At 39.5% G+C, this 26,136-nt stretch overlaps 1 protein-coding gene and 2 pseudogenes across 2 annotated transcripts; 2 read left to right on the plus strand and 1 right to left on the minus strand.

Moving 5' to 3' along the window:
- Positions 1–1,633: 1,633 nt before the first annotated feature.
- ASB8 (ankyrin repeat and SOCS box containing 8) lies at positions 1,634–9,671 on the minus strand. Of its 2 annotated transcripts, none has more exons than XM_069489857.1 (4): positions 9,615–9,671; positions 7,201–7,360; positions 5,642–5,746; positions 1,634–3,506 (listed from the first exon to the last, which is right to left on the minus strand). In XM_069489857.1, exons 2-4 carry the CDS (start codon positions 7,327–7,329, stop codon positions 2,874–2,876), a joined length of 867 nt encoding a protein of 288 aa, XP_069345958.1. In that variant the 5' UTR covers positions 7,330–7,360; positions 9,615–9,671; the 3' UTR covers positions 1,634–2,873. The 2 variants fall into 2 exon arrangements, with proteins under 2 accessions (XP_069345958.1, XP_069345957.1); XM_069489856.1 differs by having other exon boundaries at positions 7,201–7,364.
- Positions 9,672–9,943: 272 nt separating this feature from the next.
- On the plus strand, positions 9,944–24,746 carry LOC138397265 (ERO1-like protein alpha; annotated as a pseudogene).
- On the plus strand, positions 12,984–13,161 carry LOC138397650 (U4 spliceosomal RNA; annotated as a pseudogene).
- Positions 24,747–26,136: the final 1,390 nt, after the last annotated feature.

Below are 26,136 nucleotides of genomic sequence, written 5' to 3' on the forward strand. Positions count from 1 at the left end.
AATGCCAGGTTTAAGATTAGCCTCCAATAACCAGATCCTGGCTCCCAGCACAGGCACACACATTCCTCCCAACCCACAAAGTTTTCTCACTTGCCTGATGAAGCAGAAAAGACATTCAAGGTGTCAAAAAGGGTGGAGGAGAGGATTATCTCTAGCACACCACTTTTGCTGGCTGTCCAAAGCATTACTGCCAAACTGTTTAAATTAGTTCTAAATAGTGACTGAAAAAGCATGTTGTCAGAGTCAGGAATTAAGGCAGCCAAATGCTCTCTGCATGGCTCTTTAAGTAGAAGAGAAATTAACAATAAATACCAAGTGCTGTGGTAGGCATTTTACATGTTATAATTGAATTTTCAAAATAGTTTTTTGAAGGGGATGGTGACAGCCCCACTTCAGAGATGAGGACACTGGGGCTCAGGGTGATTAAATAATGTCTCCTTCAACATTATTCAACCAGAACTCAAACTCAGTTCTGACTTCAAAGGCCATCCTCATTCCCTGTGCCTTATCTTCCTTACCAGGCTATATCAAATCCCCCAAATCATAAGGGCTATGAAAATGAAGTGAAAGGGAAAGTCCAAGCATTCATTCAGAACATTTTAAGTGCTAACTGCTATTAATTTATAGGTTCTCTTTCCTATCGTTAATCCTAGAGCTGTTTCTTTGAGGAAATGATGAAGAGGAAAGGGATGGCTGGGTGGGAAGCTAATCACAGAGGAAAACTATCACTTTGTAAAGAGTAAAACATTTAGGATCATAGTATGACCAGGGGGAAAAAAGCATAGTGAAGACCACTTAAAAACAAAAACAAAACCTGTGAAGGTACATGCCATTTCCCCAGAGCTAAAACTGTAAGTGAAATTGTGTTTAAACTCTAAATGGAGGGGAAGCAGAATTTATTAAGCACCAACTTCATGAATGATTATGAAGTAACTGGGAAAAGAGTAACATCTTTTTCTACATGGACAAAATATATTTTCCCTTTCCAGAATATTAACTTTGTCTATGATGAGAAATGAAGTAACATCTAAAGCAGTGGTTCATAAATCTAGCCTGAATATTATAATCACCTGGGGATGGGGAAGGGGGTTGCTTTTAAAAATACTGATGCCCAGGCCCACTTTGGACCAATTAAATCAGACTGTGGGGGTGGAGCCTGGGCCTTAGCATTTTTAAAAATTCCCCTAGGGAAAGCAGTGGATCTTCATTCCTGGCTATACATTAGAAGCATTTGAAGAGTCTTAAAAACCTACTGGTGCCCCAAGCGCCACCCCTGGAAATTCTAAACATTTGGCATGGGGTGAAATCTTGGCATCAGTGTTTTTAAAAAGCTTCCTTGTTGATTTAATGTGCAGCTGGGCTTGAGAACATAAAAGCAGTAATTCCAATTTTGGGGTTAGGGAAGCAATGAAGGAAGGGGAAGATCTTCAAATACTCTGCCCAAGCCCTCCCTCCCATTCATTCCACCAGTGTCCAGAATCACTGTTGCTAACGGGAGAAAGGCTGAGATGGAAAGATACATTGAAGAGCCAGGCAGTAAAGGAAGAATTTTTTCCAAATGGCAGTGGGGGGGAGGAGCAGAGAAAAGTAGGAACAGTAGAAATTGCCAAACTTGCTTTTAGAACTATTTATTTCTTCTTCTTTTTTTAAATGGGCAAAAAACACCAACAGCAAAAGGACAAAGCAGACATTCTTTTTCAAATGAGCGGTGTCAGCAGATCCCATTCATTCTGTTTCTAGTTCCCAATCAGCTTTTTAAAAAAGGGTTTTTTAAATTTGCATCCAGGTCATCTAAGATCAATAACAACTTGATCTAGTTTAGAAATATGAAAAGAGAATTGTTGACTAAGAATTGTTCATTAAAACAGATCTTTTTTGGGTAGGTGGGCCATCTCAAAAGAAGCTCTTATATGCTCTTTTCCCACGCCCTTCCCAACTCCACACCCCCACCCCACCACCAATGTCTTGTACAGATCAATGAAAAGCAAAGGTTCCAAAACAACTGAAAGAAAAATAACTCCTCCCTGCTACGCTGAACACCTTAGCCAAAGGTGCAGGAACTGCCTACTAAGCCCATTAGAGTAAATGGGCTTCCAGTAAGAGCAAGAGCTTTCAGGAAGAAAAGTTCTCAGGACTTTGAGGAGTTCTTAGGACTGCTTAGAACCTGCTATGTCTTCTATGTGGAAAGCAGCAAGTTAATCTTTCTAAAATAACACTGCTGAACTACTGTAACCCTTGGGCACACCCATGGACAAGAGGCAGACTTTTTTTTCCTGTTTCCTTTGATGAGGGGAAAGGGGGCCAGTCCCTTCTGAATGCCCCACGACCTGGCACTCTAGGGATGTCATCCAGCCCAATTCTGAATCTGCATACCATTTGAAGTTGCAGTATCTTCATTTTTGAGATGTAATTGTTATTAGCTGAAATTGTGATTTTTCTTAAACTTCTTCACAGATCAATTAAAATGCTTTCTATAAGGGACTCTTCTGAAACATTAACCATGTTCCCAAAGGAAAACCACACACACATTCTTTAAATACTTTCCATCTTCCTAGAGAAATTTAGCAGGCACTGTTGACTGCGTCTCTAAACAAAGCATGGGGGGAGACCTCTTTTGCAGGGTGCAATGTAAAAAGCCAAGTAAACAATAAACAGAAAACAAAAGTGAGGGATTTTTTTTTTTCTTGTTTGGTTGCTTGGTTTGGGGTGGGGAGGTGGTGTGGAGGTTACTGTTGTGACACGTTGCCTCGAAATCTACAAACCATACAACAGGAACAACTGCTTTTCTGTTTTCCATGACAAAGAGACAGTACTGCAGAGAAAAACCTCACCCATAGTTGCCTGCATGATGGTGCATGATGGTCTCCTCCAGGCTATTCTACAAGTAACAGGTATTCCTTCAAAGAAGCTGGCAATGGAAGGCCCTTCACTGCATCTGGCAGATACTGGAGTCCCAGGCTACGGCGCACAGCATAGCGAGACAGTGTTTTTAGAGTTCCCGGGGCTGAGCACAGAACAGTCAGTTTTTCACATAGCTGCTGGTCTCTGGCCACCTCTCGTGGCATGGTACCATTTTTTCTCAATTCAAAGTGTCCGACAGCTCTGTGGAGGAGCTCAAAGCAAGAGTCCTCTTTCTCTGTTCCAAGTCCCCTAACTAATAGAGCCACCAGGCGGGAGATGGGTGTCTGGCCTTTTAGGTTGATGACCCTGACCTCTGCACCATAATCAAGAAGGATGCTGACACTCTCAAGATTTCCCTTCATGGCTGCCCAGCTGAGTGGTGTATCGTTGTTGTAATCCAGGGCATTGACAGAGGCCCCACTCTCTAGGAGAGCCCGCACACACTCAGCATTGTTCTTGAAGGCTGCCCAGTGAAGTGGGGTATCTCTGTTGCCATCCAGGGCATTGGGGTTTGCACCATACTCCAATAGGACCTCCACACAAGCCTCATCTTTCTCTGCTGCATAGTGGAGGGCTGTCCGGTTGTAACCATCCAGGGCATTCACCTGTAAGAAAGGGAGGAACTATATTACAGTAGACAGACTACCAGGAGGAAGACAGGACAATGAAGAAGCTTGCATGTATTTACTCACAACCTTTGCTACGCAGTGCTCTGAACAAGAGTGTCAACAAGCAATTCTCAGGGAGTCTTGGCGATACAGATGAAGATATGATGGGAGCTTAGGTGCAAAAAGGAAAAGAACTGTCCCAAAACAATCAGCACTCTATTATGTGCACTGACTGGCTGGCCTGCATCATTGAGGTTTTTGCTGCCATGTTCACTATTTACTAGAATCTCTACCATAGCATAAGGGGTAAAGCAGAAAAAGATGAAGTCTAAGTGCCTGTAACTGCTCTGAAAGACATTTAGTGGAGAGCTACTTGAATATACAGTTAGAGTAAGAGTTTGGGATTATTTTACTTACCCTGACTCTTTCTGTATCCTGTGGCTAATGACAACCAGACTGAAAAATGATGAGGTCAAAGCTCTGCCCATACAGCTTTGCTATGTTCTTTAACCATATAGAGAAGCTCAAAATGTTAATCCTAGCATGTCCTTTGCAAAAATATGCTGTGGGCTGACAAGCCCTGGATGAAAGCATGTGCAGGGAAGAGCACAACTCTTCCAGTGCTAAAAAAGCAACTAGCTGAAAGTCAGTACCACCTATAATTTTTTATTTTAAATTCCCAAATTTATAAATAGCATATTCCCCCATTAAGAACCATTAAAGCGAGTTCAACCTTTTATTTGGCTAAAACCCATCTTTTTCTTCTGGCTATTTTCACTTTCATCATTGACATCAATCACTTCAGGGTCACTCACAAAGAAATAGGTTTAATCACAAAAGTTAAGGGCTAGGAGGCTGGGGCACAGTGGCTCACACCTGCAATCACAGCACTCTGGGAGGCTGAGGCGGTAGGATTGCTTGAGGTCAGGTGTTTGAGACCAGCCTGAGCAAGAGTGACACCCATCTCTACAAAAATAGAAAAATTAGCTGGGCGTGGTGGTGTGCACCTGTAGTCCCAGCTACTCAGGAGGCTGAGGCAGAAGGATTGCTTGAGCCCAGGAGTTTAAGGTTGCAGTGAGCTATGATGATGCCACTGCACTCTACCAGGGGTGACAGAGTGAGACTCTGTCTCAAAAAAAAAAAAAAAGTAGCAAGTAGAGAACCACTAGGTATAGGGAGATGAGAATGCTGAGACCAGCCCCTTGGGCCCAGTGATCATGTGTTTGAGGCTGTATCCAGCTGCACGGCTTGTCTGTTTCAAACTGGTACCTCAGCATATGCATCTTCAAGACTGCTCACAGTGGAAACTGCTAGTTTATTTATTTAACAAGCACTTACTTAGCTATGACTACATGCCAGCATTCCAAACACTTTACAACCTTATGGAGAAGATACCATTATCCCAATTTTACTGAGGGGGAAACTGAAGCAAAGAAAAAATTTTTTTCGTTTTAAATATCTTGTTTAACGCCACAGCTGGAAGTGGCTGAGCTGGAATTTGAATCCATGAAATCTGGCTCCAGAACATATTCTTTTAGTCATTCATTATACTATGCTGCTTCATGCCAATTTATCTACTTTGAAAAATTAATCTTTGTTTTTTGTAATCTTAAGATACATTAGAAAGAAGACAGGAAAAAGACACACTAAACAGAAAATAATTAGTGGGCAAAAATAGCACAAGTAGGGATTGCCTAATGATATTTATCTCCTAGTGACAGTGGTATTAGAATTGTATGCCTGATAGTAGGTCTCAAGTGGTTTAGATTTAATCAGAGTTGAGGAATCTCTGCACTTACAGCTCCTGGATGGTCAATAGGCAATGGGAAGGGTAAACAAATATAAACAATCCCTACAAGGTAAGCTGGGAGGGAAAAGGGAGATAAAACTCCTTTCTGGAGTGATGGACAGTTTAAGGAGAAGAAAGAAAGGCAAAGGAATGAAATCCTTAGGATCATTTTATATATGTATCATTACATTTTTCTTTAACATTGGCTACACCAGTGTTACTACGAGTTAGGAAGACCAGACTGGAGGTGGGAAGAGATGGAGGAGAGACAGGGAGAAATTCTAAGAAAATGTAAAGCTCAAGTTTTAGTGAATGATTAATGTGAAAGTGTTAACAACATTACCTCAGCTCCTTTTTCCAGGAGTAGCTCCACACAGTCGGCATCTGACACCATACAGGCACAGTGCAAGGGCTTCAGCGTGCCATGGGTGCAGTTCACATCTGCTCCCTGCGGGGAGAAGCAAACTTTAGTCAGTGTGTTCAGCTCTGACCTGCCTAGCAGGACAAGAACTGAGTCCAGGGGTAGAGAGTTTAACCCTAACTATACTGTAAATATACTACTGGTTCCTAGTTTCCACTTCTGTTAATTAAATCTATAATATTATGATGCCAATGTCCAAACCAAGGGAATACACTGAAGATGAAGGAAAGGAACTGTTAATTCCTTAGATCAAGTTATTAAGTTTCTGCACAAGGTAGCCTGCCAGAGGGTCATCTGGACATCATTGAGGACATAACCTTATATGCAAAAGCAGTGGGAACCTTATCCTCAGGTAGGAAAGCTGGACCAGCAGTCCACTTTCTATGGTTCCCACACTCTGAAAAAGTAGGAAAGTAAGTCTATCAAACTGAGGCCAGAATTGGCATGCTCTTTTTGCCATTCAACAAATGACCATCACTAATAATAGGGTCATCTTAACATTATTTTTGTTTTTTTATAACATCTTCAAAGTAGCCTGTTAGTATCAGTATTCTCTGATGCCCAGCCCCTGCTGGTGCTCCTATTCAAAATCTGGTAAAGGAGATGGAGATACCAGTCACACTAAAGTCACTGAATGACTCAGCAGCAGAGCTAGAATTAGAACGTGACAAAGTTTCTACTGCTGAGTCTTCTGACACCACTTTTGCTGAGAACAAACTAACACTGTATGGCTTTTCCTTCTCCAGTTGTGCCACATAATTCTGAAGCAGCTCCAGGCTGCAAATGGGAATCCAAAAGTCTTAAAAAAGAATGTACAGAAGTAACCATATGGATGCACTTCTAGTGATCAAAAAATTATTCTGTAATTTCTCTTCAACAGGAATAATACACACAATAGGGTAGCAAAGACCTTCTGGGATACTAATCATATAACACAATTACTGAAGAGCAGTGGTTGGATATCAGATAGTTAGGGTGTTTGCCTAAACTATAATTACCATACAGTTTAGAGGTTGACATCCTCTACAGAACTGGAATTGGTAGCTGTTGTTAAGATAGAAAGCAAGCAAAATCTCTCCATGTAATTATTATAACCCAGGTATGAAGAAAGGCTCACAAGGATTTGAAAACCACCTCTGCTTTGCTCAACTCCTTCCCCCTTAGCAAAACATGCATAGAAGACTGAGCTCGATGGATTCCATATGCACCATGTCCAGACAGAAATTTTACAAAGAACATGAAACTAGGGTTATCTAGAACATATTTCGTGAAGAAAACTCTCAGGTATACAAAGTGAAAAGGAGAAGGGAAACAAAGAAAAACATAGGGGAAAATATATTTTAAGGATCAAGTTAACATATTTAACGAGATTGTAAAAACTCCTTGTGATCCTGTGCTAAGTTAAAGCTGCAAATCTGTAGTCCATTAGGATGTCCCCCCATTCCCCTCCCAAAGGACTTTCGTGTCAACAACACACTCACCCCTCTGATGAGGTCCTCTACGTTATCATGTGGGAAGGAACGGATGGCAGCAATCGTTCGGATTAAGCGCTCTGAGAGAGAGTACTTGCTCTGAATGCTCTGCATAATATACCACATACTGGAACTCATCAAGGCTCACAGTGTGTTCACATGCTCCAAACTGCCTGAAACAAAAAAGTGTTCGGCATTACACAATATCACTTAAGCACACCTGTCCTTAGGGTTAAGCTTTCTCTGGGGCCTTCCCGATACTAAAAAGCAGATTTCAAGGAGATCAGTGATTAATGAACACCACCTTTTATAATCATAAGGAACTAGATTATAATAGTACCTTACAGAACTGGTAAACCTGTACGCAAATGTTCTGACCGTAAGGACCTCTGTTCTACTCCCTGACCTAGTCTAGCAGAAGATTTCCCTAAAAGGTAGTAAGAAGCCCATGGAGCTCTGTGTGGTTTACAAACAAGACTGGGCAAGGAATGGGATTTTTTAAAGGCTGAAGATGCCACAAAACACCCTTTTCCTCCTTTCAATTTTTGTGGGTTTTATTATCAGCACCACCTTTAGGCTATTTACTATTAATACATTTGGCTTACAGTATAGTTATGTACATATTGTTTCTCCACCTAAATTGTAATCAATTGGAAGGCAAAGACCTGTCTTCTACTTTTTCACCCATGGAAGGCAGCCACTAAATCTCACAAAAAGAGGTATTTAACAAATATTCGTTGGTTGATTGACTAAAGGGTATGGAAATGATTGTTCTAAGATGGAAGAAGAAAATAATGCAATATACTTAAATTCAACTATGACAAAAGTTTTGTCTGTATAAGAGATATTAACACTAGTTAGGGAATATTTAAAATTATGCCAATAAGGTAGGGTGTTTCTATGAAAAAGCACGTCTCAAAAACTGTAGGGAATTGCACAACATGTAATTCAGGAGTAAAAAAAAAACTGTAGGGAAAATACAGTACGTAGTATTAGCTAAGTGTAATTGCTTGGAAATCTGTATTCTTATTAAAATGTAGACTGCTTGGGAGTAAAGATAGTGTTTTTTCCAATAGTTCCTGACATATGATGGGTCCTTAGAAAATATCTGTTGAATCAATGTAAAGCTTATTACTTTGAATCCTAATAAATCAAGACTTGCAATAATTAAGCATATTATGCATATGAAAATATTTTTGTAATTTCATAATATATAATTTTTGCTTTTTGTGATGGAGTATCCCTTTATATGTTATATAATATACTGTAAACTCTGACGGTTTCTATTTTGCTAGTCAGTAGCCATTTATATCAGATAGAAATTCTATTAATCAATGATGCAATTTAAAAATGTTCCATTCATAGGTATCAATGATTTAAATTGGGTATGCTTCTCCCCTACTTTATTATGAATGAATAAGCTGACACAATTTTTTATATGTCTCTCTGAAATTCTCCAGACAGTTTAGATTTGGCATATGTTTTAATCTCCCCAATAGTCACTAAACTCAGTGACAAGGGTCTACATCTTATATTTTGTTGAAAAGAAAAAGAAAAAAAGAAAGGCAGAGGTGCACTTGAGTATGCGATTCCAGGAATGGGGACAGAAGACAGAGCAGCTAGCTAAAGCAGGAGGCTTGGACTGAAGTGGTTCTGTTAACCGTTTCTGGACCATGGTAATCTGATGAAACGAAACCCTCATTTTCAGAGCACTCATGGACTCCAGGCTAAAAACTCCTAACTGAGAGTATGACCAGTGGTCTGCTGCTGCCTTGAAGCTCCTGGTGAAAGAGTGAAACTTCAGGGCAGACTGGCAACATTTACTGTCAGGAAGGGTCAAGGAAATCTAAATCCGACCTATCTCTGGATAGCAGTCCGTGCACGGTTTGAGCCCTGATGGGCCCTTTCTCCTCCGTTTTCTTTCGCTACGGGATCCACAGAAAACACCAAAGTTGTTTTTTTGTTTTGTTTTGTTTTGTTTTTTATTGCGAAGCTAAAAGCATAAAGGAAGAGAGACAACACTCAACAGCTCTAATGCTAGCGAGGCCTCGGCCGAGCCGAGGCGCCCCCAATTCCACTGCACCTGCTGCAGGAGGGCTCGCGGCAGCGTCTCGCTGAGGCTAGGGGACGGGGGACAAGGGCACGAAATGCAAGGACATGTGGTGTCACTTTCCGCATGGGCTCCCAACAGATCGCAGCCATCCCGGCAGGTGTGGTACTGAAAGGGGGTCGCGCAATGTGCGTCGGGGGAACCTACAGGTGGACAAACTCTCTCCCCAATCTTTCCCGCAAGGCCTGGAACGATGTCTCAGCCTCGAGGGCTGGCGGACCTCGAGCGGGGAGTGGAGGAAACGTTACTGGGCTTGGTGTCCCGGGTTAGGGAACCTGGCTGCAGACCTTCCCGCACCGAGGACCGCACTCACCGAACCGCGAGGGCTGAGCTGGGTCTTGAACGCCGCTGTCAAGGCGTGAACCGGAAGCAGAAGTTGTTGGTAGCCGACCCCTCTGTTTACAGGACGAGAAGACCGACAAGGATGGGCGCCTGCGCACTGACAACGGTCCGTAAGCGGACGCGCCTGCGCAGACTTGTGAAGCAGCCTTGCTCCTACGGAGGCCTTATTAACGGGTTGGTTTCTCCCTTTGCCCTCAGGTTTTAAGCGCAGGCGCAATGTGGCGCTCTCTGCCAAAGCTCGGGGTCTAGGGTCCTAGTCCGGCGGTGCAAAAAAAGCTTGTGAACCCTGGCTGTGGGCCGATGTTGTGTCGCCGCGCCAGCCTGGACCAGGTCTGCAGTGGGTCCATCCCACTCGCCTCTCCAGCTCTACCTTCCACTATCTCCATCTGAGATCGGGCCTGGGCACCTCCTTCCCAGATTATTTCCAAACTCGCCAAACCAAACACTGCCTTTATCCAGTTAATCCAGAGTGGTTCAGTTTCTTAGGAAATTAAACTGTTACTAAGAAGTGTCTTTGGCAAACAAAAGAACTTTCAGTGTTATTCATAATGTTGGAACAAATCTATGCTCCCTAGAACCCTCCTGGATGTTGGCCACCCTCCTTAAAAGTGAACTATACCAAAGACAAACTCAACCATCCAAGAAGCATAGTATCCCAAAAGTTGAAGTATAAAAGAGATGTATGTGCTGGTAATAACCCTTTCCACACAGAGAGATGATGACACCTCTGAGTGACGTACTTCCTGTTCAAAGCATGACCTTTCCAAGTCAGCGGCACATGGTGGTGCATGCAAGGAACACACAGGTAGACTAAGTGCTGCGATCTACCCGGCAGCCTGTTTCACCAAGAGTGCCCAGCACCTACTCGCCAAAGCTTGTTCTAAGCAACCAGATTTAACCAATTAGAGATTAAATCAGGACCCAAACAGTTCGCGTACATCAGTGAGAGGATGGTGAACTGAAAGCTCATGATCTGGTCTGAGGAGTGAGCCTCCTCTGAATTCCAAATTCAAATGAATTTTGCCTTGTTGAAATGTGCCCCCCACTTCCCATCACAGAGCCATGGAGAGATTGTCCAATTTTTCAAAAGAAGCTGAAATACAGATTTTTTTTTTAAAGTGAATTCTTCCAAATTGCAAATGTTGGCAATTTTTATTTTTAAAGAATCATTTTTTAAAGCAGGCAGCATTCAGGTTGCAAGCCACCTCTTCCAGATTTTGAATTAAAAGATGTTTTTGGTCATTGGCAGCTCTGTGTACTGACCAATGCCAGTAAGCAGCCGTCTGACTGAGAAGGGGATATTAACATATAACACAGGCGCATTCCTGTGATTGAGATGGGGAGAGACAGATTCAGTTTGCCTTACAGTGTCTTACAATTGTTTGGGAAACTGAGTCTCCTATCAAAGAGTAAAGGTCTTCCTTTTTAAAATCTTTGAATTATGACTTTGTCTAAATGAATGACTATTATTTTACAGCGACCTGTGATTCTATTTTGAACGAGTGTTTTAAGCCTTTGATATCTGACAAATTTTCAAAATCAAAATTTCAAAGTACCTCAACTAACTTTTTGATATTAGGGCCCTTGAAAGTCCAAGAGAAACATAGTAGGCTTATTTGGAATGTTAGAATCATACAGAAAACAATATCAAATATGAAATGGTACTCAACATTCTTTGGGTTATATTTGTATAAATGTGTTCTGAAGTTGTATGAGAGTCCTAAAGTTCTGATATGTATTAGTATATGTGATCAGTGGTAATTATGGTTATTACGTTAAATTTTTGTATGCCACAGAAATAACCAAATTTTTCTGTGAATTTTGTCTTTAACTGTGGCTATTCTAAGATTTTCATCATCCACTGACTATTATTTTACTTTGATTCTACTAAAAAAAAAGTGGTTTATAATTTCTACAGTCCAAATTTGCTTATTCTTTAAGGAAATTCATGGAAAGGACTCTGACAAGTATTGGAGATTATACCATTTTACAAACAAAGCAAAACAAAACAAAAAACAAAAACCTTCTAGGAATCCAATTAAAAAGCTGATGTGTTCACAAAAATTGCTAACCCAACATCAAGTGGAACAAGAATTAATTACATGGAACTGAACTGATAGAAGACTGAAATAATTTTTTATGACTTTTTGTTTAAAACGTTGCTGATTCTTTGTTTTATTTTCCAGAATCAGGAAACCCTTTTTCTTTTGAGCTATTTATAGCCTACAATAATTGAGTAAAGTAGTAAAATTTATCTTTCTCTACCTGAAGTCCAGAATTCAAAAACTATTAGTGAGCATTTTTATTTTCTGGAAATATAGTTATTTGCATTAGTTCAATAAGAATATGTTTTCTTTTGTAACAGGACACATTGGGGACACTGATTATTTTACCAAGGCTTTGACTAGAGTAACATTTTTTTTTTTTTTTTTTTTTTTTTTTTTGAGACAGAGTCTCACTCTGTTGCCCAGGCTAGAGTGAGTGCCGTGGCGTCAGCCTAGCTCACAGCAACCTCAAACTCCTGAGCTCAAGCGATCCTCCTGTCTCAGCCTCCCGAGTAGCTGGGACTACAGGCATGCGCCACCATGCCCGGCTAATTTTTTCTATATATATTTTTAGCTGTCCATATAATTTCTTTCTATTTTTAGTAGAGGTGGGGTCTCGCTCTTGCTCAGGCTGGTCTCGAACTCCTGAGCTCAAACGATCCGCCCACCTCGGCCTCCCAGAGTGCTAGGATTACAGGCGTGAGCCACCACGCCCGGCCTAGAGTAACATATTTTTCAGATAATGTTTCAGCAGAGCCAACTTAAAAAAAGTTAATCTCTATTCTCATTGTACTTTTATGCAAATGATCAGGCCAAGTATAGTAAGACTAAAACTTATTTTGCACACAAACTATGATTTGGTAGAATCTCTTTGGTAGAAAAGGGGGACTGGAGGCCAGGCACAGTGCTCACGCCTGTAATCTTAGCACTCTGGGAGGCCAAGGCAGGAGGATTGCTTGAGCTCAGGAGTTCGAGACCAGCCTGAGCAAGAATGAGACCCTGTCTCTACTAAGAATAGAAAGAAATTAGCTAAACAACTAAAATAGAAAAAATTAGCCGGGCATGGTGGCGTGTGCCTACAGTCCCACCTACTCAGGAGGCTGAGGCAGGAGGATTGCTTGAGCCCAGGACTTTGAGGTTGCTGTGAGCTAGGCTGATGCCACAGCACTCTAGCCTAGGCAACAGAGTGAGACTCTGTCTCAAAAAAAAAAAAAAAAAAAGAAAAAAGAAAAAAAAAGAAAGAAAGAAAAGAGGGACTGGAGAGAGAAAAATTATATTTCAAAAAATAAAAAACTAGCTTTGTGCAGTGGCAGTATTATAGCCAATGAAGTTTATCCGAGGTCCGATTACTGCTACTTAAAAAAAATAAAAGAAAAAGAAAAAACCAAAAAGAAAAAAACCTATAACACACGTGTTACTAGATTCCAGCCCTACCCTTTGTTTTTGAGTTATTATTACCTGCAGTTCAGACTGAGTCCTGGGTTATTTCTCAGCTACAACAAGTCTCTAAAGAAGAACTGGGCTGTAATTTTCTTCATGATGTTTTTAGTTGGCTCCCTAATGGAATAGGTTCCTTTTTCTGTTTTGACACACAAATTCTCTTTTAATTGTCAAGTTAATATTGTTTCTCTCTCATTGTTTTATTTCTCCCAGGAAAACCAGAATCATGATATTCTGATGACTAGAGATGATTCAACAAAGCCCGAAAATCTCCCTCATTTAGAATTCCACTGGGCCTGACCTGTTTTCCATTGCCAACGCCTCGCTGCTAAAACTATACAAACCCTCCCTGTAAGCCCAGGGACTATCTTGGAAGGGGTGAGCTTGTAAGATTATAAGGGCCAGTTTCAAGGGATGGAATTAATTCAGGCCCTCCAAATCAGAGAAGGGCACACAGATTAGTAAACAGCTGGGAAATTGGGGGACTTTGCTTCTTGGGCCATCATGTGACCCCTTTCAATCCATCCCAACCATAAGATTTTTCTGCTTCCTATAGGACTAAAAGAAAATTACTGAGAAGATATTGAGATACCTGGTGGCAAAGCCTCCTAGGTATAGTTGTTTCCGTTTATGGGGCTTATACAAATAGAGATATAATAAAAATTTACCAGCTACCTTATGACAAATTACTAAAGAAAACACAAAACACATTGTAGTACAAGAAGCCTCTAAATTCCTTAGTTTAAATGGTTTTAACAAAATGTTTTATGTTTTGTATAGCAAATTGCTATATATCTACAACTAAACCAAGATCACAGTAGCTCAACACTTACAGATAAGTTGATTTTGTAACCTTGCTTTTGCCTTTTGGTTTTTGGCTCTTATGTTGCTTAAAATGTTTAAAGCATTAATGAGTGCCTGCCCACTTCCATTCCCATCTGGCCTAGAACATTTAATTGACTGTAAGTGTTTTGGCTCTAAGTTCCTTGGCCATAGGGGTCCCACTGAGGGACAGAATGGACCCAGGGCAGGTAGCCACACCACCCCAGCAACAATGGCATAAAATAAATTTTGGCAATTGATGCTGCCTCTGGCAAATCTTGGCCAAGGAGGGAAATGTAAACTAAAAATAAAATCCTACCTCCCCCACTGACTGAACAGACCCTCTCTTGGCCAAGAGAACCCCAGAAAAACCTCAAATCTGAGTTCCTAGCCATGAAGGGAGATCAGACATACCTCATTATGCCCCCTCCCTTTTGGAGTTTAGACTAATTGCAAACAGGACCTAACACCATACAAAGCAAAGGCTAGGTCGCTGGCTTAGCACATCACTTTGAATCAGTGTATTGTGGCTTGCTCTATGATTAACAGACTTCCTTATCTTAAAACATTCCTTTCTACTGATTCCAAGCCTTTAGACAAAGCTTTATTTCTTTAACCAATTACAAATCAAAGAATCTCTGAACCCACCTTTAACCTGTAAGCCACTAGTTCAAGATGTCCTGCCTTTTTGGGCCAAATCAATGTATACCTTTCATGTATTGATTTATGATTTTACCTGCAATTCCTGTCTCCCTAAAAAGTATAAAAACAAACTGTAACCTGGCTGCTTTGGGTGCATTCCCTCAGGACCTTTTGAGATATGTTCTGTGGGCTGCAGTCACTCATATTTGGCTCAGAATAAACCTCTTATTTTACAGATTTTGGGGTTTTTTCCATTAACACATTCATTCATCCCTTCATCAAACCTTTACTGAGCACCTACTTTGTTCCAAGCTTTGTGCTCAATTGTTCAGGGAAGACAGAAATGGAGAGATATAGTCCCTTATTATCAAGGGTTGGGAGACAGATATGAACATTGTCCATTGCAATTAGAGATGATTAATTCAATGACTTTTTATGTACAAATTAAATGTGGAAGAACAGTTATGCTTTATGGTGAGATCAAGAGAGTGTGAGAAGAGTGAGTCTATGAAATAGTTTCTTAGGGAGAAATTTGTATATGCTCTAAGTCCCGGCTCTCCACCCACCCAGATGGAGAGGAAGGGCTGGTGCTGCTTTCTTCTGTTCAAGTCTAAAGAGGGGCTTCTGTGGGACCAGAGAGCTTGGAAATGGTTCCCCATAGTTGTAAAACAGATAGGCAAGAGCACCAACTCTTGCCATAAATTAAAGAGGGCTACAAAGTAGAGGTGGCTGCATTGGGATCTGCCTAGACACTCAGATACAACAGGGATGACAAATGTGTAAATGTTTCCGTGACCAGATGTGGTTTACACAGAATACAGCCAACATAGGGTTGCCTTTTCTCTATTCAAAAGGGATGCCTAGAAGTATGGAGGGACCCAGTGGCCAGAAGCTAGAGATGAATACAGGAATCCTGCAATCCACAGAGTCTGTCACAGGCAACCACTTGTGTTGGTCTAGGCCAAAGGAACTCAAGTGAGAGATCTCTGATGATGAAAATCTCCGAAGAAACTTTAAAGCTCACTTCAAGAAAAACAGTCAGCTTTAACCACTGCCAGACTCAGGTGGTACAGGCCTACATCACCAAAAAAGAATTGCCCTATGTCCTTAGCTATCCCGCCTCCTCCCACTTTTACACAAGCACACACAAAGCAGTTAGCTAGTGAGAGAGGTCAGTTGAGGAGACAGCTGAAGGCAGCCACCAGCCACGTGCCTTCCATGGAGGACAAGGAAGAATCGTCTTAGACTAGTACCTTAGAATGAAGACTGAAGTATTTCATTATCATTTTGTAGTGGAAATATTCTAATTACTGAGTCGAGACTGTATATCAGATTTGAAGTGACTGATACTTAAGGGACTGTCAATTACCAAAGAGCAAACCAAAGAATTAGATAATCAGCCCAGTTTTCCATTCAGGAGCAGGAGAAGATTACTTCCCCCTCCAATGAAAACTTGTTTAAAATGGTAAAAGACAAAAAATACAGTTAGATTTTGATCACAGCCTATGAATCTTGCATTCAATATTCAGATTCCATCTCTATATATTTTGGTTGGTTATTTCTGTTCTTCATGTTTTAGTTACAAGTGATTCCATGAGTTTTGTGTTTTTAGCATGCTGTGTCTCCCATAAAACTTTTACATCATTATCTTTCTTCTTCTGCTAATTCTGGTTCTGCACTCAAGAAGAGTTCATTAGATGATGTTGATTGACAGTAAGACTAGTGTTCCTATTTTCAGACCTTGGCATAAACTTGAACTGGCAACTTGATAATGATGTTTTGCTTGTAATGACGGCTGCTATCGCTGTTGAATGTGTATTAGTATCCAGACTCCAAAGTTAGATGCCACGGAGGTGTCCTGGGTTACAGACCTGGGTGTCTTACTCTTTGAGCCTTGCCAGTAGCAAATGGCCACAGGCTTTTGTGCAACTCTTCTTTATTGGAGTGAAAAACTCCTTTCTTTGCCTACTGGCTCCAAACCCGCTCCTGAATTTGAGTGGATCCTCTAGAGTGACAGTGTGCTGAAGGAGAGGAATTCTGCTTTGCAATCTTCTAAGTGGTAACATGAAGCCTTTCACAACAGTTTTCTGGCCTCTGGCCAGAACTCATCAAATACTCTCCTGTCTCAGAGGACATATCCTTCTCCTTCAGGGGCTGCTTGGCTAATGTTGATGGTAAGGTTTCCTTGACATAGTGTTCCTAGAGAAAGGTGACTTAAATAAGAAGGGACTCCTTCCAGATAAGTCTTCCCATCACCAAAGAAAAAGAAAAGAACCAAAAGGGAATTTGAGATACCTTAAGAGTGAAGGAGAGAGAGGGAATCAGTCAACATTAACGGTGTAGAGTGAAAAAAAAAATAAGATCAAGTGTCAAAGTAGTTAGGAAAAATAGTTTTCCCTCACTAATAGAATAGTGTATTTTCCTTTACTTTGAATTTTTTCAGTTTTTAGTTTTATCACTTATAGCATATTCCTCGTATTTAGAAACAATGTAATATGATGCAAACACTAAAGGGACCAAGGTCCCAGTTCTGATAGTAGCTCTAGTTACTTTACTTGCTTAAGCAAGTCACACTACCTAAGACTCAGTTTACTGATCTGTACAACAGGATGAGAGTAACAATACCTAGCTGAAGGGTTAATTTCACAAAACCTAGACCACATTTGTGAAAAGTGGTTTGGTGAACTAGATAAATGTTGATAAGTCATCTTTGTATTATTTTATATTTGTTCAAGGAGGTTACCAAATGTCTCGTCCTCTCAGTTGCATTGTAAACACCTTGAGAACAGAGACTTAGATTTCCTACACTCATCTCCTCCACCATAGCACAGTTCCAAACACACAATAGGTATTTGATAAATGCGAACAGAATTGAGCTAAAGTGAACCGATCTCCCAAAGACAGGAATAGTGGAATGCCTCTAGTTCTGGTCTCTTGGTCTGAGAAAGACATCATTCTCAGACTCAGGACCAGGACATAGAAAAATTGAAAAGGAAGATTTGGAACTAGAGCAAAGACAAAGAAAATTCAGAAGAAATATAGTGTAAACCTCATGCGACTTTTCATGTGCTTAAGGCTTGTACTGCAGAGAGTAATTCAGCAAAGAAAAGAACGGTATTAATGTGCAGCAGGGACAGTTCCCAAGACTTGCCACCAGGATTAAACAAGGACAGCTTTCAGAAGCTGCTCAGAGGCAGGCATGCTCTCAATAGTCAAACTACTCTTTTTCTTTTTCCATTCAACTTTTCCTAAGGCTTGGGGAAATTTAAAAATTACTGATTATAAAAAAAATCAGCTTTTCATCAATATTTTATTATATTTTGGCCCTACAGGCTACGAATATTTTCCACTATCAGAATAATTTTAAATCATTTGAATCTCCATAGAGAAAGATTGCCTGAGGGATTTTGAAAAAAATTAGAGTAAAAATACAAACAATAATGTTAATGACAATATTGAAATATGCATGATACTATTTTACAAAGAATGTAGGCATTTACAGCTAAATTGCCTGACAAACCAAGAATGAAGTGGACAAATTCTAGCAGGAGAGTTTTTAAGATTATCCATGGGAAGGAAATTGACAGAAGAAATACCCACTTGCTTGGTACCACTGGGTAGTCCAAACTGATCTGGAGAGTCTCACTAGCCAAAAAGAAGCAAAACAAAACAAAACAAACAAGAAAAACACAAGGATCCTGTGAATAATTTTCCAGGGCTTGAGAAGCAAGTTACAGTAGGTCTCAAAATTTTCTGCTCTGCTGCGCCTATGCTATTTCTAGTAGGAGTATGTCGCCCTCTGGAGGGGAAGTAGAGCATTCGCTCCTTCAGGCTTCTGCCCAAAGTTCAACAGATTTTTTTCATTCATTGATTCTTTGATTGATGCATGGATTCATCCATTCATTTAACAAATACTTATTAAATCTTGTTACTGTGATGTTTGTTATGATAGATGCTGAAGATCCAGCTAAAAATAAGATAAACAAAGTTCTTTCCACTAGGAAAATTATAATTTACTGTGAGAAACAAGCATTAGTCACCCGAAACGCCTAAATAATCACAATAGTGATGAGTTCTATAAAGGAAAAGTACAATGAACTGAATGTTTGTATCCTCCCAAAATTCATACGTTGAAATCCTAACCCCCAAGCAGATGGTATTGGGAGGTGGTGTTTTGGGGAGGTGATTAGGTCATGGAGTCAGAGCCCTTGTGAATGAGATTATGCTCTTATAAAAGAGATACCCTTGCCCCTTCCGCCATGTGAGGACACAGTAAGAAGGCACTGTCTATGAGGAAGAGGGCCCTCACCAAACACCAACACCTTGATCTTGGACTTCCCAACCTCCAGGACTGTGAGAAGTAAATTTCTGTTCTTTATGAGCCACCCAGTCTATGGTATTTTTGTTATAGCAGCCCTAGTGAACTGAGATAAAAAGTGTGGAGGGTATGACTATTCAATAGAGGATGTCATTCTGGCTGAGAGGTCAAGACAAGCTTTCCTGAGCACAGACCTAGAAGATGGGTAGAAGTAACCAGATCAAAGTTATGAAACATGTGTAGGAAGTGGGCCTTCCAACAAATGGAGGAGGGTCCAGGTATTCAAAGGCCCTGAGAGGGAAGAGCTTAGGAAAGTGGAAGAAGAAAAAGGGGCCAAAATTATAAGGAGGTAAAGGGCACAAGTTGAGGCTGGAAATGTAGGCAGGCTCCAGATCAGGCAAGGTCTTGAGGGCCATGTTAAGGATTCTGAACTGTATCCCAAAAGAATAGAAAAGTACTGATACAGATTTCATGCAAGCGACATGACCATATCTGTGTTCTATAGGATCATTTTAACTTTCCGAGGAAGAATGGACTACAGAGGGGCCAAGACAAAGATTAAAATAGAGAAAACAGCAGTCTAAGTAATATAGGCAAGAAACCATGGGTGCTTGGGTTTGGGTGGTGGCCACAGAAAGGGAGAGAAGTGGGTGAATTTGAAATATTTTAATGTCAGAATTGATAGGCCTTGGTGATTGGTTATAAGCTGGAGATATGGGGTACAGGGGTCAAAAAGGACTCCTAGATTTTTGCTGTGAGCTCCTGGATGAATTGAGGAGCCATTTACAAAGATAGGAACTGGAGGAGAACCAGGTGTGTGTGTGTGTGTGTGTGTGTGTGTGTGTGTGTAGTCTGATCAAAGATCAGTTTATCAAATGTTTATTGAGGCTCCTACTGCATGTCAGGCACTGTGTTTGTGGACACTGGAAGTTAAAAAGTGGAAGCAATACAGGATCTCCAACCTTAAGAAACTTTTGGTTAATGGGGGATAATGATACTATTAATGTATTATTTCAATATTATATAGCTTTGTAAGAATGAACAATGTCCAGTAGGAGCCCAAAAAAGAAGCACTTAGCAAAATCTGTGGAGTTTGGACAAGACTTTTTGGAGGAAAGGATAACTAAACAAAGTTTTGAAGAATTAGAAGGAGTAAATCAAATAAAGAAAAGTGGAATAACACCAATTGGGTGTCAGGCAGATGTGGGGGGTGGTGGGAGGGGATGGGTGTATACCTACATAATGAGTGCGATGTGCACTATCTAGGGAATGGACACGCTTGAAGCTCTGACTCGGGGGCGGGGCATGGGCAATATGCATAACCTAAACTTTTGTACCCCCATAATAAGCTGAACTAAGAAAAAGAAAAGTGGGAGTTTTTTTTCCCCAGGAAAATGAAAGAATTGCTTGTTTAGATCAACCATCCTGATGAAAACAACTAAAATACTGGATAGGATATTTTTTTAAAAACCTTCTTAAAAGTATCCAAGATGATTTAAAATGGGATTCTTTAAAAGACCTCTAATCCCAATTCCATTGCAAAGCACAGAAAAAGGACAACTTCAAATATTTTTAATGAAATAGATGGAAACTAAAATCTGGTAAAGATTATACAAAGGAGAAAACTACAGACTAATCTCATTTGTTAATATAAAGGCAAAAATACTAAATGAAATATTAGCAAATGGAATAAAACAGCACAATATGCATGACTAAGTGGAAATTGTTTTGGGAATGCAAAGATGGTTCAGTGTTAGGAATTCATTAATGTAGTTAATATTATTATATCTAAGAAGAAAAGTCTTGTGGTTATCTTCATAGATGCTGGAAAAACATTTGAAAAAATTCAAGATACATACCTGACAAAAATAGTTTTCATGTGGTATATATATGTATCATGGAGTACTACTCAGCAAAAAAAGAATGAAACAATGTCTTCTGCAGGAACTTGAATGGAAAGGGAAGCCATTATCCTAAGTGAAGTAATTCAGGAACAGAAGAAAAAACGCTGCATATTCTCACTTACAAGTGGGAACTAAACCATGGATACACGAGGATGCACCGAGTGGTATAATGGACATTACAGACTCAGAAGGAGGGAGAGTGGGAGGGGATGAGGACTGAAAGATGGGGTACAATGTACACTATTTCGGTGATGTGTACATTAAAAGCCCAGACTTCACCACTATACAAAGTATATATGTAATGGAATTCAACTTGTACCCCCTAAATCTATTTTAAAAAGGGAAAAAACAATTTTCAAAGGAGGAATAGAAGAATGTTTTTTTGACATCATAAAGCATCTTGTTTATCAGCATCTTACTATTTTGGTGGGAAAGTACTGGAGGTATTTCTGCTAATGTCTGAGACAAGACAAGGATGCTCACAATTACTGTAACATTCAACATGGTGTGGAAGATCTTTGCCAATGCATTTTTACAAGCAAAAGCAATTAGATATAAGAGAATTATAAATGATATAATGGAATATCCAGAAAATTGAAGCAAATCAATGGAAAAACTATCACAACCAAAAAGATGATTCCATATGATAGCAGGATAAAAAAGCAATATATAGAAACAATAGGTTTTATAGATACAAAGAACCAGTTAAAAAATAATATGGAAGAGAACATCAAGATTAAATTTGTAATGCTAACCATAATTACAAAACACCTAGGTATAAAGTTAAAAAGAAATATGTAAAAGCTATCAAAAAAAACATAATACGCCCTGAAGACACAAAATAGACATGAACAAATAAAAGATATACTCAATGAATTTGTAAATATAACTTAATTCCAATAAAAATGCCAACAAGTTGTTTTTTCAGCTTGGTTTGGTTTTTTAGTTAGAAAATTTGATTAAGTTCATATGGAAAAAAATAAACAAGAACATCCAGGAAAGCCCTGAAAAAAAGAGCAATGAAGATGGGCCAGTCTTGCCAGACATTTATTTATTTATTTATTTAGAGACAGAGTCTGGCTCTGTTGCCTGGGCTAGAGTGCTGTGGTGTCAGCCTAGCTCACAGCAACCTCAAACTCCTGGACTACAGGCATGTGCCACCATACCTGGCTAATTTTTTCTATTTTTAGTAGAGACAGGGTCTCACTCTTGCTCAGGCTGGTCTTGAACTCCTGAACTCAAGTGATCCTCCCACCTCAGCTGCCCAGAGTGCTAGGATTACAGGCTTACCAGACATTTAAATTACAACAAAGCCTTCATAATCAAAACAGTATAGAATTGGTGCAAGTAGACAGACACACTAATGGAACATGAGAGAAAGTCTGGGCATCAATCTAAGTACATGTAAAAATTTAATATAGGCCAAGCATGGTGGCTCACACCTACTTTGGGAGGCCAAGGTAGGAGGACTGCTTGAACCCAGGAGTTTGAGACTAGCCTGAGCAACACAGCGAGATCCTGTCTGTACAAAAAAATACAAAAATTAGCTGGCGGTGTGGCGTGTACCTGTAGTTCCAGCTACTCAGGAGGCTGAGGCGGGAGCATCACTTGAGCCCAGGAGTTTGAGGTTGCAGTGAGCTATCAACACCACTGCATGCTAGCTGGGGTGACAGAGTGAGACCCTGTCTTAAAAAAAATTCTATTACATGATTTAAAAAAAATTTTTATGGCCCAAATACCATAAGCAAGCACAAAGACAAATGATTCACTAGACAAAATATTTGCAATTTACATCCCAGGAAAAAGGTAATCTCATCTAATGAATGCTCCTAGAAATAAAAAGCCACAATACAGTAGAAAATTGAGCCCAAGACATGAATAGATAGTTAAAACAAATTCATGCAAATGGCCCTAAAAATAGTAAAACATGCTCAGCTCACTCAGAAAAGAAAGGCGAATTACATTACATTGAAACAGCATTTCTTACTGTGTTGGCAAAAATCCAAAAGTTTGAGAGCAAACTTTGTTGCCAAAGCTCTGGGGAAAGAGACACACTGAATGATAGAGTCCCTAAGGAGGGAAATTTGTTACTATCTATCAAAATTACAAATGGATTAATTTGTCCTTTAACCTAGCAATTACATTTTTGGGGAATCTATTCTTAAAGTACATCTGTACAAATATGAAATAATACTTGCACAGGGTTATTCATTGTGGCAAAAGACTATAAACATTCCAAATATCCATCAACAGGGGAGGAGTTGAGTAAACTCTGGTGTAAGTGGAGTACTGGGAAGCTATAAACATAATGAACTATAAACATATTTGTATGCATTCTATAGAATGATCATCACAATATATTAGGTGAAGCTACTTTTTGTGCAAAATCAAGCTTGGAAGGATACTCCAAAAATTAATAAAAATGGTTATTTATAGAAGGTGGGAGGGGATCTGGGATCAGGGGATAGGTATACAAGGGAGATGCCTCTGTGGATACCTTTTTATGTAGTTTTGATTTTAGAATCATGTAATCACTTTATACATTGAGAAAGCAAATTAAACCAAAAAGAGAAAAAAGAACAATCTCTAAAATTGAAAAACAAATGAAATAAATGAACTTAAGTGTCTATGAGGTTGGTAAAACCAAAAAGAAAGATTTGTTTCAAATGATTTTTGAATCCAAGTCTTTGTCCTTCCTTAGTGGAATATATTCTAAGAACAAAACAAACTGCAAAGAACTCTTAAACTTCATTCTGTAATTTTACTGTTAGTGCTAACATTGGTATTGTGTGTATTTTATAGGATAAAGCAAATATGGTCAGTGTAAGAAGTAATAAAAATATAAAAGCAAATAAATTAAAAATCTAGAGTGTGAGTAAAATCTGCAAGCTATCAAGTGTTCTAAAGATGTCAGCAATCTCACTGAGGAATATAAACAAGCTGAACAACTGGAAGCTGTGGATGAATCTGAGTGGGGAAACACAGGAGGCTGTTCTTCAGTGTGCCAAGCGTGATGGTTCCTCAGATGACTTCTGGGAAGCTGATGACATATAGCACACTCTGATGCTGAATATGTAGATTGCTCTTTAATCCTTATAAGGTACCAGATGCTTGGAAGATATGGAATATCACCATCTATGAAGAAAACTTTTAAGTCACAGATGATTAAAAGACCTTTAAATATTTGGCCTCAGTCAAGGGAAATGTGAACAGAACATTCTTCCCAGGTGGCCAGAAGTTCTCTGCAGGTACCAAGAGCATTCTACAGAAATATCTGGACTACACGCAAGCATGAATGTGCATTGAGCACAAGAGCATCTACAAGATACCCATTTGGAAAATAAATGGGGACACACATTATAGAATTTCATCAGCAGTTTGATGCAATTTTGACTGAAGGGGAAGGTCCAAGAAAGCTCAAGAACTTGTATTTTCTCTACTTAATAGAATTAAGGCTTTAGTCTACAATGCAATCATTCTCTGAGCACCCAGATTTTCAACTATTCGTTGGAAACGAAGTTCAAGATTCAGAAAACAAAAAATTACTTCTGGAAATATTTCAGGAGGCATTTTCTTTTCCATTTTGATGTAACTTATTTATTTATTTATTTGCTTGGGATACGAAAAGAAGCAAACTAGCTACAGGTAGACTTTAGGCTGCATTATAGAAATTTTAAAAAATTATGGATTGCATTGGTTGTTGTAAATGTCAGCTGTGGGGAAAGCTTCAGACTCCTGGCATAAACACTGCTCTGAAGAACTTGCTTTCAGAGAAAATGATAGCAAATATGGCAGAAAGTGGGCCCAGTTATGAATTCTATCTAATCAGAAAAGAAATAGTTTCATTGTTTAATGTGTTTGGAAGAATTTCCACAAATGTGAAAGAATTAGAAAACATCAGGAACTTGTTACAAATTGTCATTAAAAAATGAGTTGAAATGTGCCTATTTCTGAACAATGGAGACCAAAGAGAGGAATTTTGTCCAATAATAAATAGCAACAACAGTCTGAAGGCAACCCCTTTATTAAAAGCTACTTTTAATAGAGAAGAATTAAATTGTTTTAAATAAACAGCTTTATTTTGTAATTATGTTGAGTTTAAATATGCATAGTATTACTGTGGGTCAAAGTAATACTTTGGTAATGTGGCACAATTTTTTTTTTTTTTTTTTTTTTTTTTTTGAGACAGAGTCTCGCTCTGTTGCCTGGGCTAGAGTGCCATGGTGTCAACCTAGCTCACAGCAACCTCAAACTTCTGGGCTTGAGCAATCCTCCTGCCTCAGCCTCTCGAGTAGCTGGGACTATAAGCATCCACCACTGCACTGGCTAATTTTTCTATTTTTGATAGAGACGGGGTCTCGCTCTTGCTCAGGCTGGTCTGGAACTCCTGACCTCGAGCAATCCTCCTGCCGCAGCCTCCCTGAGTTCTGGGATTACAGGCGTGAACCACGACATCTGGCCAATTTTCTGACTTTTTAATCTTTTAAAAAGATAAATGACTATTTAACGTAAAAGTAATAAAAATGCACTTGGGGTTTTAGCACATACGGAAGCAATATGTATGACCAAAAAAACACAAAGAACATAAGGAAGGAACTGAAAGTATATTGTTATAAGGTTTTACACTATTTGAAAGTAGGCTATGATAAGTCAAAGGTATATGTTGTAAATTCTAGGGCTGCCCTGTCAATACACTAGCTACTAGCCACGTGTGGCTATTTGTTTCTTTATTTTAAGGTTTGGATGGTTTTAATTTAAGGTACATTTGCTAACAATTTGTACACATTTAACATTCAAATGAAAGAGCAAACCGTGGTAATGACTGTTTACTGTTTGTAAAATTAATGGAAACAGACCAGAATAATCGGTTCCCTCTGTTCCTCTTGCTGAAGCTTAGTTGCCCTTCATGTCCTCCTTATGGTTGGTTATCAATTATTTGGGTCATGCACCTTTTCCATATACATGGCTCACTTGTGGCTATTTAAATTTAAATTAATTAAAATATGGGAAAATTAAATATTCATTTCATTAGTCAGAGTTGTCACGTTTCAAGTATTCACTAGCCACATGTGGCTATGGCTACTACACTGGACAATGCAGATATAAAACAACTCTGTCTTCACAGAAAATTCTGTTGGAAAGGACTGCTGTAGAGCAATAACAACAACAACAACAAAAAGAACTAATGAGCCAGTAGTAGAGGTAAAAAGAAATCCTTTTAAAATTCCATTAATCTAAACATTGGAATGAAAATGAAAAAAAGAAACAGAACAGATGGGGCAAATAGAATAGCAAGATGATAGATTGAAGCTCAATCTTATC

Source organism: Eulemur rufifrons, chromosome 16 (genome assembly GCF_041146395.1).
Source record: "Eulemur rufifrons isolate Redbay chromosome 16, OSU_ERuf_1, whole genome shotgun sequence".
NCBI lineage: Eukaryota > Metazoa > Chordata > Mammalia > Primates > Lemuridae > Eulemur > Eulemur rufifrons.

Excerpts from the sequence above, each read along its gene's own strand:
- ASB8 (XM_069489857.1), bottom strand. The coding sequence starts at position 7,329 with ATGAGTTCCAGTATGTGGTATATTATGCAGAGCATTCAGAGCAAGTAC. Across the intron at positions 5,747-7,200 it reads TAGAGGACCTCATCAGAGGG|GGAGCAGATGTGAACTGCAC; the intron begins GTGAGTGTGTTG and ends TTCTCCCCGCAG. Across the intron at positions 3,507-5,641 it reads TCCTGGAAAAAGGAGCTGAG|GTGAATGCCCTGGATGGTTA; the intron begins GTAATGTTGTTA and ends CCTTTCTTACAG.